General features: G+C 38.0%; 1 protein-coding gene across 6 annotated transcripts in view; it reads right to left on the reverse strand.

Moving 5' to 3' along the window:
- PRUNE2 (prune homolog 2 with BCH domain) overlaps positions 1-21531 on the reverse strand; it is a 137656-nt gene that overhangs the window by 27594 nt on the left and 88531 nt on the right. For 4 of the 6 annotated variants that reach the window (XM_084505459.1, XM_084505457.1, XM_084505458.1 and 1 more), the window contains exons 9-10: positions 20517-21100; positions 20272-20402 (exon numbers count right to left, since the gene is read on the reverse strand). In XM_084505459.1, the coding sequence (XP_084361585.1) occupies positions 20272-20402; positions 20517-21100 (715 nt within the window). Of the gene's footprint in view, positions 1-20271; positions 21101-21531 lie in introns of all 6 variants that reach the window. The other 2 variants (XM_084505455.1, XM_084505454.1) reach the window with 1 other exon arrangement.

The raw sequence follows: 21531 nt of genomic DNA on the forward strand, positions 1-21531 counted from the left end.
TGCTAACTAGTTTTACTAATTTATCCCCAATTGCTGTAGATATATATTTCATAAATACAAAGAATAACCACTTAATGATTTCCACATAACACACCAATTCTGGAATATGTATAATCACTGTCAAACAAGACTTGTGGTAGTCTTTCTCTCTGGATATATAATAGAATGGTAAAGAAATTTGATCCAAGTATCCTGCTCATGAGCAAAATGAATAGCATAAATTGTCTGTAATATATCTTTTTTTTTTTTTTAATTTATTTTTTTCTGTGTTTTAGTGTTATCTGTGTTCAGAAGCTGTACAGAAATTTGATACACAGAATACCACCACAGTTTACTTAGAAAATGTGAACAAATTATTATAGTCTTTGGATTCTTTTGGTGTCTGTTCAATCTGTAGTAAAATATGTGTAGTGAAGTATAATTTATTCTTCTAAACTCAGCAGAGACAAATCTAAATTCTAATGCCAAGAACTGTCAGTAACAGCTGGATAAGGTAAGAAATCCTAGTGGTGGAAAAGGCGTAAGGAAACAATGAATACTTCTAATCCATTTTAAATTCAGATTAAGATTTTATCTTGGGCTTTATTAAGCTTACTAACTGTAATAAATAAGAAAATTTCCCAAATTATATCAGCTCAGAAATATTCAAATTATGATTTACAGGTGGTCAAGGGTGAATATTTTGGCTGGACTGAAGGGGGTTTTGACATTAACATACAAACCATTCATTTATAAAATTATCTTATACCCTCATCACTCTAAAAGATAATTCCTTACTGAACAAGCTTCAGAAATCATTGCAGGTACAGATTTGAAGTGAAATGCTCTTCTTTCAAGTTGTGTGAAGAGCAAGTTACAGGAAGACAGTGAATTTTTTGACTTCTTGTATTAAAAAGAGGTGATATTCTCTGCAATAAGCATGTAAAAATGTTTGAGTGAAATTAAGAATACCGTACATCTCCTCTGTACGATAAGATCATGGATGAATTTTATATATGCTATGCCTACAGAAACCAACTATGTAATTTGACAAAGCAATGTCCCACAATTCACTCAGAATTTTATGAGTTGCCTAGAATTTTAGTAATGCCTGGGATAAATTAGGATAATTCATAACATTTCTTGGATTGCTGGGAAACTACTTTTCTCCCTGTGGCATCTTGGTCACAGTGTATGTGCTTGGAGCAGCCATTGCTGTTTTCTGTGGAATCTCTTACACTTTCACAACATAATTTTCAAATGTTTTTTCTGCTTTCAATTGGACCACTACAGCTGAGTTAAAACCAGACATTTTATGTTACCTGATGTGCTCACAAGAATGGTACATTTCTAGGGAATAAAAAGATATTTATCTTTTGATAAATATGTTTCATATTCTCTGATTTGAATTTCTACTGAAGTACAGCTACTGCTACAGGCAAAATATTCAAAGAATATCCCTCGCTTAGGCATTATACGTAAACAGCATGAGAATCTGTCTGAGAGCCTCTAACTTTAGAAACGATGTGCCATTAACATAAAGTCAATAGTCTATATCATTCTTATTGGGATATTTGATCTGGGAAGCAAGAACGTGTTTACTACCAAATAAATAGTCAACAGACTTCTCAGAGAAGTAAGAGAAAGTCACATTTTCCTAGACCCCTTCTGCATTACCCTAACAGATTAAAAGATTCCTTGCCAGATGTGCATGTTCTACGTTCAGACAAAGTTCATGTTTTAAAAAAAAGCCTCAATTAACATTTATTCAGTCAGAAATTAATAGGCAATACAGACATCTTTCAAATCTGGTGGCTTTAGATAGCAGGTTTAGTCAACAGAGGGCATGTCTTCTGTTACACTGTACCTCAACATATGTCTCTGGTGGTGTTCTTCAGACTCCTCATCAGTGCAAGAATGAGCAAGATATGGATGAAGTTTGTTTTCTACAGACATAGCTGCCTGTTTCCTGACAGATTTTGTGAGTATGTTATGCTGAGTAACTCAATGCCTTGCAGAGGAATTTCTGGCTGTGCATAAACTGAGAGAGCACCAGGTCTCAACAGCTCTCGGGAAGAAATCTAGTAACGAAGGATGGACTATAGAAACTTAAATCAAGCAGCTATCTCCTTTTTCTTTTCCCATGGACTACTTCACATAATCCCCAAATTCTGGTTTACAAAACTCCTTGCCTTTCATACAGGTGCAATCGATGCCGTGGATGATATGGCCAAAAGTATTAGAAAAAGAAAACACTTCTTCCCTCTCCCCCCTTTCAGTGAATGTTCCTTGTTGAAGAAGTAAATTAAGCTACTTTAGAAAGCTCCGTTCTAATCAGGTATGATTTAGCTGACTGATTAAAAAAAAAAAAAAAAAAAAAGAGAAAAAAGAAAAAGAAAAAAAAAGCTCTTTCACTTGGAACTGAGGTCAAAGTAAAATAAGCTTTTTGTGTCATAAATGACTTCTTTTATGTTACACACAGACCAGTCATTTAAGGATCAGCTGCACTGGGAATCAAGTTACTGCATATTTGCTTTGATAACTCAGGTCTACGTAGCTGTTCAGAAGTAGCTAAAAGAAAACCTATTTCTCAAAGATGCTTCAGAGCAAGATGCCAAATTCTTGGTTGGGAGTAGGGGGACACAACAGAGCAAGAGACTGGAGGCTGAAATCCTTCCCTTACTTTTTCTTGAACCTGGCATTCCTGCATTTCAATAAATCTTCAAATACTTCTTAGTGTCCTCTCCAGTCAGTTTTTCTCAGAATAAGAGCTTTCCTCCCTGACTTTTCTAGATATAGCAGCATTCTGCTCTTTTGGAAAGAGCAGCTCTGAATATTCACAGCAATATGTCATAATCCCTATGGGCTGTGCTGCCTCACCCTTATGTCATATGTGATATATCACCAGTATCCCAAGATGTGCTGCAGCACATATCAAGAAGTTAAATTCTTTAGTGTAAAACTATTTAAACTCTCCAATGTATTGCTCTGAATGAACTCCTGCAATCTGCAAGAGAGAGCAACATTAAGCCAACCTTTTTAAAGTGAAAGACACTTCCTCCACTCCAATCTACCACAACCCAGTCAGACTTTCAATGTTACACATTTTTCCAGACTTCTAGGCTCACCAATACAAAAGTTTTAATCTGACATGGAGCCTGCAAAACACTTTTCCTAATCAAGTAAGTTATGTTTGTTCTATGCTGTTCCCTCTATACACAGCAATACTTTTACATTTTCGTAAGATATTGAAGGCTTTTATAAAGTTTCCAAAGCAGGATTAGTAAAAGGAATGACAGAGATGAAATCACCTTAACTCATATTACTACATGCTTGTTTTTGAAACTAAATGGGAGGAGGGGAAATGAAGTATAGTGAAAAGGTTATTCAGAGACCAGACATCTGGCTTTTTTCATCTTCTCAAATTCCACGTTACGCAGGTACACCCTGCTCTCGGATGAAGTAAAAGTCTTGCTTATAGCCCATTGTCTCAGTGATTTGCAGCAGAAAATCGAGCTATTTGGAAGAAGAATGTACAAACTGTGAAATTTTAGGGAACGCAGTTAGGGAACTCCACCTCTTCCCCGAGTTGCTTTTGCAGAGCATACCCAGCACAAAGTGACTCTCACTGGGCCCCTGGCCCCAACTCGGTAACAAACACCAGGACCACAAAAGGAGAAAGGAGATCTTGAGGGACTGGACATGACAATCAAGTATTTTCTGTGAAAGGTGTAAAAAATCCCACAACATTGGCTTTTATCCAGCAACGCCTGTCAACTGGCTCTCACCAGGGCTCCCCTGGGAAGCACTCTCAGGACTGAAGGTGTTAGCAGTGGTCAGCGTCTTGCCAGGCCATGGCCAGAGCACCCAGAGCCTTGTGTAAACTGGTATTAATGGCAACATGCTGCAGCATTTAGGCTGCTCCACCAGCAGGATGCCTAACCACTCCAGGACAAGCTGATAACACTGTTCTTCCGTGCTCAGAAAGAACAGGAAGCCTCTAAGGTGGAGCTGACAGCAAATCTTTAAGCACTCCACAAATGGGAATTTACATCAAAGATGCACTGAGAAGAAGTGTTTTCTTAATTGCTATATTCCTGTCCAGATTACAATTGTGTGCCGCTGAACAGAGTACTCCTACATTTACATGCATCCAATGCATCTCAACAGATACCTAGCTAACTTACGAGAGGTGTTTTGCTGTCATCCATCGTTGTAGCTGCTTCAACACGGCCCTCATCACACGTAAAATAACAGCAAAATCCATGCCATTACCACTAATAAACACTTGATGCATTATTTCCTTTTTAGAACAAAAACTGTTTTGCTTTTATAACCAAATAATACATCTTCCATAAGTTATATACTGTGTTTTAAAATAACAGCAAGTACCTATTTTCTGAAAATACTTCTCTCTCTTGGAGTGCTCAGTTACAGAACTCAAAACTACAACAAAAAATATATAGTCACTCTGTCCCATTTTTTAATAAGAGGATAGTTCCTGCTTATAGAAACAACTCCATAAGCTCTATACAACTGCAATATGCTATTTCAGAGACTTTTATTGCTAATGGATTATTAACAAATCCTAAAATAATTTGCATGTATTTGCATTTTGATACTTATCATCCATTGAGGATGGATAGAAATGTTCTGCAAGCAACATTAGAGAATTTTTGGACATCTTTAACAGCTGTGCCTATAGACAAAAGGAGACAGCATAGGGAATAAAGTGTGATTATATAACATTGAAAAACAAAAACTGATAAAATATGGGGTGTAGTCTGTGAACAAAATAACAAAAATATACAGGAAGCAACAGAGAAAGATGCTATGAATATTAGTACCAAACAACCAGCTGGACTGTGCAGTAAGAGAAGAAATCTATTAACCAATGCACCCATTAAAATCATCCTTCAAAATTACTCCTTAAAATTAGTTCTTTGCTATAAAATTCCAGGCAATAGACAAAAATTTCTACAGTTGCCTCTTCACTGATAAAGGAGACTGCAGTGTGAATTTTTAGGCTCAGCAAAATTTATGATCCCTAAACTATAGTGGAGTATGCAGCAAATGAAAGTGACACAGACTGCAGAATTCAGTCTGTATCAATCAGAGACTGCTTCAGCAACACCTACATATTGGAACATATTGCAAGGAATCCACTCCAGAAACTCTGAGACCAGGAAAAAAAAATTTATTTTACTCACAGCTGTGTAAAATAATTATATTGTATATAGGTTACTTATAAAAAAATAATTAATTTTATAACCTCCCGAGAGCTGCATTTAGCAACCATATGTTAGAATACTAAAGTAACTGTTTTTCTATTGCTATTTATTTGGTACCTCTTAAACACAAAATAGTTCAGGAAAAGCCTATAGTTTGAGTGCTGGAATTTATACCTAGCACAAGACTTTATTCTTGCTTCTAGATGCAAAACAAAACCCCCAAAATTATCTGTGCTGTCTTGTTTAAGCTAAAAGCTTTATTAATCAAAAGCATCTGTGCAAATGGCAGCTAATCATTTCCATGCTCCTGCACAGTAGATAAACACATGCTAATATTCCCATTTTACAGAGAAACAAGTCATTCACTTTCTCAATAGCCACAGAATAAACCTTTGCTAAAAATTAGTCAAGGTCATGACTCCCTAGTTTTTTATGCTTTGCTCTTCAGATTTAAAGCTTCTTTTAACTGATTGTGCTGTTAGTTGATCCTTTCCATATGTCAATTTTTTTGCTCAATTTTCAGCACCAACGTTGGATGCTGATGTTGAAAAAAAAAAAAAAAAGAAAAAAGCTAGGCATGTCTGTAAGAAGTAATATGTTTGGTGCAGGAAAATGCTGTATTCTTGCCAAAAGATTTAGTTTGTTTTCATTTCTATATGTTAACTGAAACATGATAAAATTCTGAAATTGGGTCAATGAATATTTTTAAAAATTTAAAACATTTTAAAAATGTTTTCTAGCCCCCAAATAACTATTTTTTAGTGACTGTTCATCTATCCATTTTGTTCTTTGCTCCTTGTCTTAGCTCAGTACCATAAGTCTGGATTTTTTTCAGGTAGCCACTCAGAATAGTAGTCTGTCCCATCTGCTCTTATCAATTTAAGCCTGTTAAAATATAAAAGCTGCTGTTCTTAAGCACACGCTGCTGCTTTCACTGCTGCGAGGCAGCCACAGGCTGTCTGTTCTGACTCCTTGCCAGCTCCCTCCCTGTGCTACAACACAAGAGAAGCAGGCAAATCCAGGGATAGATGCAGGGAGCCACAGAAGGACAAATCTAAACAAATAGGTGAGTGATAAAGCAATTTACTAGGCTATTTCAGCAACCTTACAAACATGCTCATAGATCAGGGATGCTTATGAAAGGAATCCAGGGCTCCAGGTTTCTTTAATTATCTGTGACTTCCAGCCAGACAAAATAAAAAAGAATCTCCATGCAGAATGAGGAAAAATAAGCATTTATTTAAATTTCAAACCTGGATGTCCTGTTGACATGGGGTTTTAGGAATGCAAGCCAGGCTGGCAATACCTGCAGGTAATCCCAGAGCCCCCAGAAGTCCCCTCCTGGGTGTTTGTCATCAGCAGGTCATAGGATGCCATATGAAAGACAGTGCAACCCAGAGAATAACTATTTGGTATCTTATGCTGTACTTTATGCATGCCTAAGCATTGTTTACTGTGCACTGTTCAAACAGTGCTCTAAAAGTGGGATGATCAGTCCTTTCGAGGGCTTTTCAGAGGTGCTTATTACCCTGTACATTAGGCATTTCCAAACATTATTTAACTTTACTCTGGACAGAAGATTTATGAGTTAGAGGAATAATTCATTATTACAGAAGTGAAACACAGAAAATAACTTTGAAAGTGTCATTTATTGGCAGCTCCTAAAATATGATGCCTAACAAACTCTTTTTTTTTTTTTTTTAATTTTTTTTAATTTTCTGAATGTGGAGTATTTTGTAACGTCTGCTGTATGCCAGTACACATCCTCAAGACCAGCTGACCCTGAAAAAGATTGGCACAGTCAGGGCCCAGTTGCTTCACTTTTGCATCCTCGGAAAGAATAAATCAGACAGGTGTCAGAAAAGAAGGACACGTGCAATTCAAGCACCTGGTGACTAATGACCTACCCTGCACCACCCTGCACTAACCCGGTAGCACAGGCAGAAAGAGAAAACAATTGTGGGCAGCGTTAGCTGCCTGTAGCCATGAAATAGCACCATCTCCAATGCTGCCTTTTACTGTGCAGTGCAGAGCCTGCTGGGCCTTTCCTAATTTCACCTTTTTAACCATATTCTTTTAACACAGTATTTTGTTTGCAAAAGCATGTAAAATAGATAGAGAATAACAAATCTCAAGGTGCAAATAATGTGCCACTTGATATCTACCTGCTCTGCTTTGGTATTGCATTCACATATTGCCATATGGTCTTGTCTTTGGACCAGCATCTCTCCTCTGTTATGTGCTCAGCTTAACTGAGACAGCAGAAAATTACTGGAATTGACAACGAAGTTGGAGAGCCTGTGTGATGATGGGTGCTCCTCCATTGATTCTGGAAGATCAGAATGTCTGTCAAGGAGCTATGTGGGTTCAAAGTAACATTATCATTTAGAAGGCTTGTTTAAACTGATCTGATCTCTCACCTCTGCGTTTAATACATGTTGTTAATATTCTACAAATAACATCTAAATGATCTGTTAATCAACAACTACCATTGAACAAATGCTACAAATACACTGTAAGAAGGTAATACCAGCAGAGAAAGGTGGAGTCAAGGTTCTTTTACAACAGATTGTCTTGAAGTTTAACCTGAAAACGTATGTTGTTTGAAAATTACATATATATTTTTAAATTATTAAAACATTAATCCTAGCTGCATGTTTAGGATCTGTTTCCCAACACCCACTTACACTGAATAATTAATTATTCCTTCATAAAACTCCGTTTTAGGTTATTTATTCCTCACTCTAACACCAGCTTTCCTTCCAGCACGTGCAGTTCACAGGGACCATTTTCCTGCCAAATCGTGCTGTCTAAAGCACTCCTCAGAATACCTGCAGTTCCAACTAATGCAATTGGCACATGAACAGCACTTAAAAAAGCAGCATGCATTCTATACCCAGTGCAGCCATCTGCACTTCCAGGATATATGCTAATTGTTTGAGAGTAGGTAACAGGGTGGATGTTGCAGAATCAGAAGCAGAAAATCTTTAGGAAGCACTACATTTTAAGCCCTACTGAGATTCTTCAGTGGAGTTTTGAGAAGTCCCCCTCCAACCATTACTGCAGTCTACTTATTAAACACGTGTACTCTCAGATTAAGACATGTTGGGATGCCTCTGACTTCCCTTAATCATTAGTATAATAACCATTAGTTCTGCAACTGAACTAACTTGTCAACTTAGTGGCTATTTCCTCTTATCTACTTTGCTTTTCTGTAGTATTGTCAACTTCTGCATCGCTCAATGAACTTGTTTCCCTCAATGTATGAATGCCAACATGTACAATGATGATTATCCTTTTTACAAATACAAATGGCCAGAATCAAGTGTTTGAACGAATGATTCTATGACAGATGAATCCTGTCATGCTCACATGATAAAACAGGTTTAGGGACAATTTTCAGAGCTGCTAACTGTAAGAACTCACTTAACATTAATATATACAGATTCACTGCACTTTTATCAGTCTGTTTATTAACATGTTAGGATTTTGTTAGCACTCCCTCAATTTCAAGCCTAGCCTTCACACAATTTATAATATACTGATAGATATGAAAAGATACAAAAACATTTTAATGAGGTATGATTTCTACTTTTTCCTCTCTTTGTAATGCTTTTTCTCTGGTCCTACTTACTTCTTCATTCCTTATTCTTCTGGGAAAAACAGAGGAAAAGCCCAGCCATGAGACAGAGGAGACACCTAATCATGGCATATAAGTCCTGCTGAAGCAGTAAAACCAGCACCAAAGGCAGCAGCCTTGCAGACTACTTGATCTGGCAGGAGGTGCTTACAGCAAGGACAGCGGTCAGGCCCTGCAGCAGGTAGGTCCAAAAAAGCTTGTGCTAAGGAATGTGAGGGAAACAGAAAGCCACCAGTTATCTTCAGAAACAAATCTTTGCTTCTGCTGAGTTGCAAGGGTCCCAGAAACAGCAGAAAGTTAAAAACCAGCCTACCTGTGGGAGAGACACGGTTGTCAGACAGAGCAAAAATGCATTGAGTGTGCAAAAAGAAATGCCAGACTGAAGTAGTAATGCACAGGAATGAGGTGAGAAAATACAGCTCCCCACTTTCCCCACAAGGCACTCCTCATACATTTTAGCTCGGCAGACGGAAGGGCAAGGCTAGCTACATGGTCTGGTACTTTAGACAATCTGGAAAAGGTGTACCCTGCTGGGTAGTTGTCCATCACATCCAGCTCTTCAGAGTTTGCTGCCAGTATTTTCTGCTAAGGAGAGTGATCTTGTTCTTGTAGGACAGTGTCAGCTTTCACCTGGCAGCAGGAAATAAGCCTTCTGCTGTCCAGTTTTCCCAGCCTGCAGTGGCTATAGAGCCTACACTATATGCTAAGAATTAATTAGAAATAACTGAGTGAGTTAATTCATAAATTTCCATAGCTGCTAAACCACTTCTTTCAGTATCCAAAGGAAAAAAAAAAAAGCCGGTAAACTAAGAAAACTGTTGTGCAATTGGTCTTTTACACCCATTCTTCTTCTCTACCTCAGTCTTGTATTCTGCTCATATTGCTTGTATTCATGTAGCACCATGTTTTCCTCAATATTTGTATAGGACCTAATATTGAGGACACTACAGTGATACAAATAGGTTACAAGTGCTGACAGAATCACATTCTCACATATATATTATTTCTTCATAAGTCTGTGCACTATGTATTTAATCTGAATGCTAAGACTGCACTTTAGCATTGTTTTTTCCCCCTCTCTTTCTATACAGGCAACATAACTGTTAGATAATACTGTTTTCTTATTACTGCTGAATATTATGGGAACATCACAAAACAGAACAAACAAACAAACAAAAAACAAACACAACAGCCTGCTTGTTAAGTTTTTTTTTTTTTTAAGTATAAGTTTTTTTAAGCGGTGAATATATGCCAATGCTAGGCTTGTCTCTAATTACACGAACTTTCTACAGCGATGTCCAGGTTTACACAGGGACAAATAATGGATGGACTCATTTAAGTCAGGAATAAAGAGGCTATTTTAGACCCCAGCATTCCCCTGTCCCCCAAGAGAGAATAGGTGGGGGGAAATACAGAAGCCCTGGAGAACTATTTTGGCAGGGTAAGAATTTGTGTGTCATTTCCTCCCGCTCCCTGCAGCTGCCTTAATGCCTCCTGACAGTGCTGCTGGAGCCGTGTGCATTCTCCCTTTCTCGACATAGCTCTGCTTCCCAAGCATATTAATAAAGATAAGACCACAGATGACATCTCTGCCTGCCCCTTATTCACTTACAATGCTAAATGCGCCTACCAACCCTACATGCATTTCCTTGCATGTTGGTTTAAGTAGTGATATTTAGACATTCTGAAAATTTTCAGTGCCCCCTGTACATCACAATAATTTGTCCATTTATCACACTTAAAACTGAAAGATATTGTCATTCCTTCCTCATGAATGGAAATACAAATGACTGAATGGAGCCAAATCAAGCTCTTTTTGTTAGATTTAAACAAAAACAGTGCCTGTACAAAACAACTTCTGCAGTATTTTTTCAGTCCTCTTAACACTGAGATTATCGCTGCATCCTTGGTCACGTAGCCTTCCAAGATTACAGTCTCTGCTCTTGGAACAATATAAAAGGCTATTGCAAATAAATACAAAAATCATACACTTCAGTTGATAGCAAAAAAAAAATGAAAAAATACCACTGTCAAGTAGTACACAGTAAGAGCTATCACAAATAATTGCTATGCCAGTAATTACACAGCCTAGAAAGCAAGTTATCCAGTGACAAAGCCCAACATTCATTTTTTCCCACCATATCTTCAGAGCCAGGCAAACAAGCTGAAAATAATCTAAAGTGCTAGGTTCCTGTACAGTGAAGTTTTGTTCCCTAATTACAAATACCGTGTCTGCGCTCAGACAAAAGAAATCCCGCTGAACTGATGCAAGCTTCTCTCAGAAAGAGCTGCAACAGAATTAAAATACAGCTGCCTGATTTTCGGTAATGAGGTCCAGGGTGTTTTGCATCCTGCTAACAAACATTTCCCCTTTTTCTGTCTGAAGTAACTGCAACAATAGAGTCGCTAATCGGAAAACCTGCGTATCAGCCTCTCAGTGTAAAAAGATGCTTACCTTCTAGAGACTCGAAGAGGCCTTTCTACTGGGAAAACAGTGAAGATGCTTTATTGCTGCACTTCAGCATCCCTCTTTCTGTAGCAGTTTACTAGGAATACAGATCCTCCACCATTTTCTTGTCATGTGACTAGTGGTACTGCTAAATACGGGTGATCACCTGCCTTCAGATAGCCTGCTGTATGAACCAGCAGCTACCGGGCTTGGGTTAAGGGAATGCTGAGACAAGCACAGAACAATGCTTTAGCTGTGAATTTTTTATTTTTATTTATTTATTTTTTTACGTTCCCGGCGGAGCTTTGTCACAGCATCTCCAAACTTTTACACAGCGAGTCAGCTGGCTGCAGTGAAAAGCTCCCCACTGTTTCATTTCGGAGCCTGAGGAAAGCCTGTGATGAGAGATAGCGTGCCAAAAGTTCTTATGGATTCAGCCCATCTCAGCCCTCATTTCTGTTTGCATGGATGGTTATAGAGCACATGCATATTCAAACATGCTTTACATAATTTGTTCAGTTTGCAACTCAGCTGTGGAAATGCATATGCAAATCTTTTTTTTCTTTTTAAACACAACTCACAAAGCAGGGTGAATACTGGGAAGACAAAACTGTATCAGCACCAAGAAGCAATGCTTGTAGCCTGTGATCATGACTGTGTTTCTTAGGGGTCTGCTTGAAGGAAGGACATTTGTTCCACGCTGTGCAGTCCCACAGCCTCCTTTTATGAAAGCCTGCTGGGGGTATGGCCCTTAGAAATGCCAGTTGTTTTTTCTGAATGGAAAGCAGCTTTCAATCTGGTTCCCTTACTGCTCAGTGGGGGTAAATTAGAAAGGCAAGAGGCCCTAGACTGCTTAACCTTCAGCTAGTTTGTCCCTTCACACTATGAAACCCCTTCTTGAAGATGACCTAAATGAGAATTGGACATGTTTTCACCTCATATTTCTAGGCCATAAGCAACCAAACACAAACAAAAACCTAACCATATCTTCTTTCATCAGTACAGCTCCATGTACACCTACAGCACAGCATGAACAAAAATTCAATGGTTCCCACCTTGATCATCATGGTATTAGTAATCCTACAGAAAAACTTTTCCTTGTATACTGCAGTACGTCCTGGTAAATCAGTCCCCAGTCACTCTTTTAAAGAACACCAGATGAACACCAAGCATTTAAAAAAACACAAAAACCATCAACAACATGAAAATATACTTTTTAAAGATGACACTGGTGCAGAAATGTGATCTTTCATACTACTGCCACCTAACTAACAAACATTCCTAAAGATGGGAATACTTTTAAGCACTTTTTCAAGTGGACAATTTTTAATTCAAGATTGTAAGTGCAGACACCGGGAAGCTGTATACAGGAAGTATAGCTATAAGGTATTTCTGTACAATAGAAATCATTAGCTGAATGACTGCTACGAAACTGGCAATATGGTAGAAGCTGCAGCCTTTATCCTGTGTGCTCAGAATGACACAGATCGTCTTTGAGACTTTAGGAGTCTTTGCTGAGACCCATAAAATTCACAGGGGCTCACTGTAGAAGTCAGGTCTTGCATCAACAGGGTTAAGTTTGAAAGCCCACTAATGCTTCAGGCTGGAATCTTGTCACTGATCACAAAGGTTGGAATATAGTGATTTCAGAAAAATGTGGGGCTTTGAATAGCAGAGTAGTTTTTGATGTGGCCACTAAACCATACACACACAGTCCAGGTCTTTTTGGCTTAAGAAAGCCCAGCCTCACAATTTAAGTACAATCTCATGATCTCAAGTGAGTAATAGTAAATAGCTTTTTCTTCCTTTTTAAATTGTTTGTCTAATACTACAGTGTTGTCCTCTTAAAAGGTTAAAAGATTTTTAAACTACTTGGTATTTGGCATGTAAATATTAACACTGTCTTTACAAAAATGGGATCATCACCATATTGGCTTCTGCTATTATTTAACAGCTGGCTCTGCAATGGAAAACTGGGTTTTTAGTTTTAATTAATTTTCAACCTCCAGATGGTGATGGAAAATACTGTATCACCCCAAAATTGATAACAAAAAAGATGGTTGTCATGACTTCATAGGCCAAATCAAGTATAGGGAAAGAAATGGTGTTATGAAAACACATGCACGAACAGCATATGTTATTACGTTCATCAATTAAAATAAAAGCTTGGTAGTGAGATTTGCTGACATAAAAATAGATTGTTAGAAAAAAATATATTTCAGTTAATTTAATACTGTCAGAAAGTTCTCTGATCTGAATCTGTCCCAGTGACTCTTTCATTTTCACAAAAGCAACATTCTTACAAAGTATAATGTATGACATATAACTTCTAGTATGCAATGTATATTACTACACTAATTAGATTAGCACAATAAATAACAGTGTAAAATACATCAGTTGTATAGCTTCCCATCTTTAGATGGGAATGGTCAACTTGGATGACCAGTGAAATCTCAAGTTCTGAGCCAGCAGTCCTAATGAGTTCTTGATCATGCCAGTCAAAACTTTTGTTTAGTTTCATACCATTTTTTTTACTTTTGTTACAAGGCATTAACTTTCATTTACGTGGACCTGACTACAAGAAACCTTCTCAGTTGTTGCTTCTTTCCTTGCATGTTTATTTTTAACCTTTAAAGCATGCTCCTCGTGTTTAGTGAATTGTCACACATTGTACTGACTAGTGGGAGACCTGAATTCAACTCCTATTTCAAGTCCATCATTGTAGAGGTCATCAGGAGATGGAAGCACCACTGAAGCTGCATGTCTGGTCCCCACAGTGCCTGAAATTGCTTTCCAATGTATTTGGCCAATTAATAAACAATGATAGGAGTGAAAGACTGGCATGCAGGGAAAAAAAAAAAAAGAAACATTCATCCAAAGGGAAGTAAAGGTTACTTTGCAGAATGTGGCCTCTATAAATTTACAACAGATTTTCAATTCTTTTAGCTTCTGAAATATAGCAGATTGTGTTGCCCATTCAAACAAGAAGCAAACTAGGGCTTGCTTACAGTACTGGGCACAGCAATGGTTACAGTGAGCTATTTTGGACATAGACATTGGGAGAAGTAACTGTTCCAAAAATTCGTTATGCAAGCAAGCAGAAAAGAGTGATTCCTGCTTCTTTGTGAACATCAAACATCAGGAGGAGAATATTTTGTTGTTGTTGTTGTTAGTGGATTAAATAAATCTTGGCAGTTGTTCAAAGAAATTCTTTATTTTTTTGCCACTCAGTTTTGCCACTGATTCTCCACAGTCTCCCCCAAACCTTCCAAACTTCAATGTCCTTATCTCTACTGCTCTCACTATCTCCTCAAGCTAATACACCACTTCACAGTGCTTCCCTCAGCTCTTTCTAACTTTTTTTACTAAGGAAAGAATGAGAATCCTTTCCTACAGCGAAGACAAGAGCAGGAATGATCTGGTATACACAATCACACGATGTGCGAAATCTGCAGATATGTAAAAGCTAGCATTGCATTCTCCCTCTGGCTCCCCACTACTGCGTCAGCACCTAGCTTCACACAGTTATGTAAGACAGGCTAATCTTCTATAAGGGAGAAAATTACCTTCAGTCCTCATAAATTTTATTCTTGGCTTACCTCCAGTAGCAGCAGCAGTGAAGTATGTTATCCTGCATACCCAACATTTGTATAATGCTGCATGAATTCTTGCTTTCTAAATTTAGTCACTCTTGGCTGCTCACATATGGAAAGCCATAAAGAAAAGCTGTTTTCTTTCTAGAAAGATTGACATTAATAATGTGTTATCAAATCTTTTTGTACTTGTGTACTTTTTCATGAGGCCAAATAACCCCCTGCTGTTTATTATTTCTGGTGAGACAGATTTATATCCTCTCTTCAGTGCTCTAACACTAGCAAACATCCTCATACTTCTCTTCCTGCTGCCTTTTTTTTTTTTTTTTTTTTTTTTTCCCCCAGCGGAGGAACAGAACAGGAGGGAAGAGCTTTACCACCATGTTACAGACTTTCTTAAAGCTCAGTTGGACGCCCTGGAGATCTGTTATAGTTGACAATAGAATGAAAGGGGCAGTGATCAGTAGACACCAAGTCTTTAACACACTTCTTCATTCTCCTTGTTTACACTTACTGCTTCAAAACTGTAATTCACTCTTCATAACAGTCAATTTTTATAGCCAAAATGACAGACACTTTCTGGATGAGTGAAAAAAAACACACATAGCAAACTGCATCCTTTATTCCCTTATGACCCTTATTCCACTACTCAAGCAACTTACTTCAGCACCTACTTCAGTTCAGCAAGCAAGAACTTCAGTTTTACCTAAACTGCGACATGTGAATAAACTGTAGATGCAAAAAGGGGCTTAGAAGACAGTTTTTGAGTAAACGACCTCCGTAACTCCATAGAATTTGGACTACCAATTCAGTAATCAATTAGTTGGGATGCCCCCATCATCTGTTTCAATACAAATAACGAGTACATTTTTTCTTCAGAGATACTGTGTTTGAGCCATATTTAAGGATATGAAGGTGAAGTACATGCCTACAAATAAGGTACCTACTTTCTATACAACCCCCAAGGGGTATGAAACAACAACCAGCAGGCCATAAGGAAAGCTTCCCTGTGGGAAGCACAGGATGCACTACAGAAAGATCTTGTGATTGAAGTGACAAAGTCACTTTTAGGGGTACAGTCACAGAGAAGGGTGTTACAGGTTCTGGTCCCTGAATTCAAATGTAATTGCATAAAGCAAAACTATTTAACAACAACAACAAAAAAAATGATCAGAGAATGTAATCTGTGCTCAGGGCACAGCTATACAGCTGGACCTTCAGATTAAGGATCCTAAATTTTCTGATCCAAAGCAGACTTAATTAAGCATAAGCTTAGAAATATTCAGTCAAAGCACGAGTCACATTCAGTGAAGCATCAAAGAACCTGCTGAGTCAAAATAATGGCTTTTCAGAAGTACAAGAAGTTAGGCAGAAGGACATATCTCTAACTCTCAGACTTTGGTTCAGTTCTACCAAAAGCCTGCTTCAGAGATGTAGATCTTTGGCAGAATCAGAGCCTGATAACGAGCACCATTAGGTTGTCCAGAAACTCTATGGCGATACAAAGAGAAAAGGAGAGTTTCTTCTCTCACATGACAACACTAGTGACACAACCTCCCATAGGGCTGACAGTTCTACTGTATCACATCGTTTTAAGCTTTGCTGGCCAAGAAGGTCGATTAATTTCAGACTTGCAAGCTGCACCACTGAGGTGTACTTCCTTTAAGAAGGAAGTGTTTCTAAAGATCTTTCTAAAACGTGTCTCTAATTACATGCTTCTACATCAGTTGCTGTTTCTTTGGTTGTTTATGTAAGAGGTTTAATGAAAAATCCAGAATTAATTATTTCCATGTTTTTAGTACACTACTACAATATTTCTTTGTGTGTCTTCCTTGGTTTCAAAGGGATGAAAGCCTCCATGGCTTTAATCATGATATGGGCATCTGTAGGAACATCTACATGTGTCTCTGCCACTACCTAAAAAGTTATTACCCAACCACTGAAACATATCTGCTTATTTTAAGTTTATTGAACATCAACTACAAATCACAGGGGAAGCTGAGTGGAAAGCTGCACCATAAAGCAATCTCTATTAGGTATGAAGTCTCTATTAGGTATGAAGAGAGGAATATTTTGAATAATATTAATGGTGCAGAATAATGAAGAGAGGAATATTTTGAATAATATTAATGGTGCAGAATACTTCAATTAGAGCTTGTAACTTACCAACTCAAAACATCTAACAACAAAACACAAACCCAAAGTAAAATAGATTTTAACAGTTCTGTGCTTCCATAATGGCTTGTTAATGCAGATGCTGAATGACTTCTTTGCTTTTCTTTCCTTCTCTGGGCTTCAACTTAATTACCATTAAGGACAGAAATAGCCACTGAAAATACATTTGGTACATACAACAGTCACTGTTGATTCAGATAACAAAAAATCCCACAATGGAAGTTTCCCCAGGCTTTCTAGACCAAGGATTACTGTGTTCCTTCCTTGTGCAATGCATCATATCCCACCAGGCATTTACCTGAAAACACACTTAATAGTTGTTAATATGGTCCATTTTTTTTTTACTTTATTTCAAGAATCAGTCTAAGGGAATATACTAAGCACTAATAATAATGAATGTTCTGCATCTGAAATGTCAATGCAAACTACTAATGTAGTAAAAGATTCAAGTTTTTACTCTGGAGATAAACAGAAATTCCTAAGCAACAGCAGAGCACTTCTCACAGTGGATCCAGCAACCCATAGCAAAAGAATGAAAAGAAAAAATTATAAATCCATGGCCATAGAGGTGTTTTTTGTAGTGCCGGTATAAGTTTGAAAATCAGGGTCTTTTTTGAAGTATCTCACAAGGAATCTTAATGCTTTAAAGTTTTCTCAACTCCATTGTATTGATTTGTAAAAATCATTTAAAAGCAAGCACCTGGACTGGTTTTCTTTTTCATCTCTGGAATGTTAGCATCACTGGCATGTAAGCATGGCAACTCAAGCCCTGGGATATTGCCTGTTTGTAATTAGTCAGCATGACTTAAGCAGGGTCTGCATCTGGCTGTGTTTAATTTTTTTTTTTAATTTTTTTTTAATGGGAGACAAAGGATTTGACAGCTGATTTGTTCATGTGAGCTTTGCAAGCCTGCCTTCAGCCAGCACCGCTAAACAACCCCTCCTATTTCCTATCCTGTTCAGTATTTATTGTGAGCAGAGGTAATAGGAAGTTATTGATTTAAAGATTTTCACTAGAAATTATGTCAAAAAACAAACAAACAAACAAACAAAGTTTTACTCATTGAATGAGTTGCTTTTGACAAACTCCCAGAGAAAGCCTACAAAGCAAATGGAGAGGGAGGCTTCTAGCATGTGGGCTATTCCTAACAAGAAGACCAACCCAAAGTCAAAGCATGTTAGTTTTCTTAGGTAACGTAAATCTCAAGCCACTTTTCCATACATTAATGTGAATTCCAAACAACTGCTTGTGGATTTTAGTAGTTTTGCTTCTTCCAAATTTCTCTATTTGTAGAAAATTGATTTTTTTTTTCCTTCCAGAATAGAAGTTAGAAATTTGATGGATGGGGTGGCATGGAAATGTTGTGCCAACTAGTTCATTTTTGATAGTTTTGGGGTCAAGCCCTCAGCATTTAGTTTACTTCGGACAGTCCAGAATTGGGTGGTACTCATCTCCTGCTGACACTTAAGACTTGCCTTTTTTCTGAGGGCAGTAAATGCTAACTTGCATCAAGAAAACTTGTCACTGCTTCACAGAAACCAAGCCCCTCTCGTCACATATTCTCCTCAGTACTGTCTGCCTAGAAACAGGCAATTTCAGCCAGAGACAGAGTTGGGGAGTAAAGTATATAACCCAGAATACTTTCTGTCAAAACAGCATAAAGTCCTATCCAGATGCTTAAATTTAAGCCTGCAAATAACATTGTTGTATTTCAGGGTTTCTGAAAATGAAGGTTATGTTTAGAATTAAGCCAGAGCTTACTGTGTATTAAAAACAACTCAGCTTTAAGAGTGTCTGATCTCGTGCTAACAACGTGCTCTTTGAAAAATGTGTGAAAATGTTTAGAGAGGAGGTATTTTAACAAGTGTGAGGGAAGATAAGCCACAACCACTGAACTCTTCATTTTGGAAATACTAATAGGACTTGAACTGCTATTTCAGTGTTAGTAAAAAGCCGTATTTTTCTATCAGACTATTGTTACATGTTGTTGTCAGGGTTGTACTGTCATAGACAGGCATGCGAACTTTAAGGGGAAAAGGTGTACAGCTAAAATTGACAAATAGTGAAAGTACAAAAAAATACGGTTTAAAATAAATTGCAAGTCAATTAAAACCTGGTAATAGCAGCAGTGAAGGTGATATATTGTCTACATTGAAGTCCTTAGGAGAAACTTTAAAAAAAATCAGTCTTACATTTCAAGAAGAGCATGTTTCATACCACGTATGTTCTTTTAGGTAAGTTCAGCTCAAAAGGAGAAACACATATGAAGAAGTTACAGCCCTCAGTTTTATTTGTACCAGGAAGTTTCTTTTGCTGTTCACAAGAATTTCACTCTATAAACACCCTGCCAGGTTCCTCTCCGTAAAACTGGAAGATGCCACGGAGATCAAACTTCCACACTTGCATCTCTGTGGCTACCCTGTAAGTGTACAGTAGCTGTTACAACCTCCTGGCTGTAAAAGACGAGGAGGCAACAGCAGAAGCATCAAACCACTACAGCGCATGGAGTCCAGAGCCAGGGTCATCTCCTTCTCTGTCTGGTGACAGATTCTACCTACACAGAGGCTGCATGTCCACTTGAAGGTAGGCACAAATATATTCTACCTGTATCGTCTCAACTGCCAAGCCAGTCAGCACAGAAAGAAATGCTGCTCTGATCTGATTACAGCTTGAAAATAACTGCAAAGACTGTAGTTCTCCAACATCATTTTCTTTCTTCCATAAGCAGTATATTTTTCAGACTCTAGGTACCTACTACTCCCATCTGCCTACTGAACAATTTTCCACAAGGCAGGAATAGTACTTCACTTCAGTGCCTCCACAGTCTCATCACTGGCATTGCATCTTGATGTAGTGGTCCAGTGGTCCTGGGGGTTCCCTGGCCACAGCTGTTTAAGATTTAAAGGCAGATTATGAAGTCTGTGAGACTTCATTAATGAAGATGGATTTATTTCTGCAAGGAAGTGGCATTACTATCTTCCTGCATTACAAGAGAGTCCTATCTTGACTGTTATTCAAGAGAACAAGAATCAAGATTCTGTTTTAATCCAGGGAGGAATATAGAGATACTTAAGCAACATAAATAAAAGTAGTACTTCAAACTTGGAAGTCCTGCCATCTATTTGTAATCTTATACACTTTAATAACATTGACAATGAGTAAACAGAAGACTTTTGAAAGGAAATGGGTAATTTTTTCCTTACCCTGATTTTTGACTCAGTTTTCTTTCAGTGTTGAGAAACACTGTTTCTTCTTTAATTTCTTGCTCTGTTGTTATGTTATTTTCGAGACTCCGTTGAGAGTTTGCTTCTGACTGGGCATCACCACCAGCCACCTGCAACACAAAAGCATGTATTCTTGTGATGTTCATACTCTCATCCTCAGTAGACAGACCATCCAAGGGAGAGCAGTCCTCATATTCAAACGCTTTTGGAAAGGAAATTTCTACCTGAGATTCTGCTTGAGTGTCAAGAATCAATTCCTGCACGATGGCAGCTTCCAGTTCTTTGCCAGAATGTCCAGACCCTGTTTTTGGCACCTCTGACTCGGCAGAAATTTCTGCAGGTGATACATCACTAACTTCATTCTGGCCCAATATAATCCAGCCCTCATCTTGCCCACAGCTTTCCTGTGATCTCCTTTCAGCATCCACCTTTTGGGGCACAACAGAAGAGCTTTTCTCGTCTAAGTCCCATTCAGTCTCACAAACAGACTGGTCTTCCCTTTTGTTTATTATGGAGATTGGCTGAAAGGTATCCAAGGAGCCTGGTGAAATGTGTTCATGCAATTCTGTTTGTTCAGCTACATTAGCCTCTTGAAATGCAAAATCACTTTCTTTCGTTTCAAGCATATTCTTTTCTGAAGGTATATTTTCTTCCTCAGTAACAAGGATGTAATCCATATCCAGTGAAGCTGGATCTCTGTACACTTGTATCCTCACATCTTCCTTACTTTCCGTACTTTCCAGTTCAGGGCTCTCAGAGGAATTTCTCAGCTTCTTCTCCCTACAAAGCAGGGAGTCAGTGCCAGCTTCTAAAATAAAAGGCAAACAGAAACTCGTTTTAGTTTTTGAATTATTGTTTTAGTCATCATGATTTCTTTAAATCGGTATTGTGAGAGAGCTCTTCTCAGTTTGCTTTGAGAGCCTCTGTTAATGTGTACTTGAATTTTATAACATCATCATCATTATTATTGTTAAAGATTATACATTAACACCATAATCACTCCTAAGGGACAAATGATTCAGTGTCCTGTAGATCCTGTATGAACAACAGAAATAACGTCCCTACTGCAATGTTTAAAGGGTTTAAATCTGTCTAGAAGTGTGATGCTAGAGGTGTTCTCCAGTTAACGAGCTTTGTACATTGGGGGGACACAAATTTCAAACTTCACTCAAAGCCTCAACATTCAGCAGTAATTCTCCAGACATTTCCCTCTTTCTTTGTCCTATGAACTTGCTCTGG

The sequence above is a fragment of the Aythya ferina genome, assembly GCF_964211825.1.
Source record: "Aythya ferina genome assembly, chromosome: Z".
Lineage (NCBI taxonomy): Eukaryota > Metazoa > Chordata > Aves > Anseriformes > Anatidae > Aythya > Aythya ferina.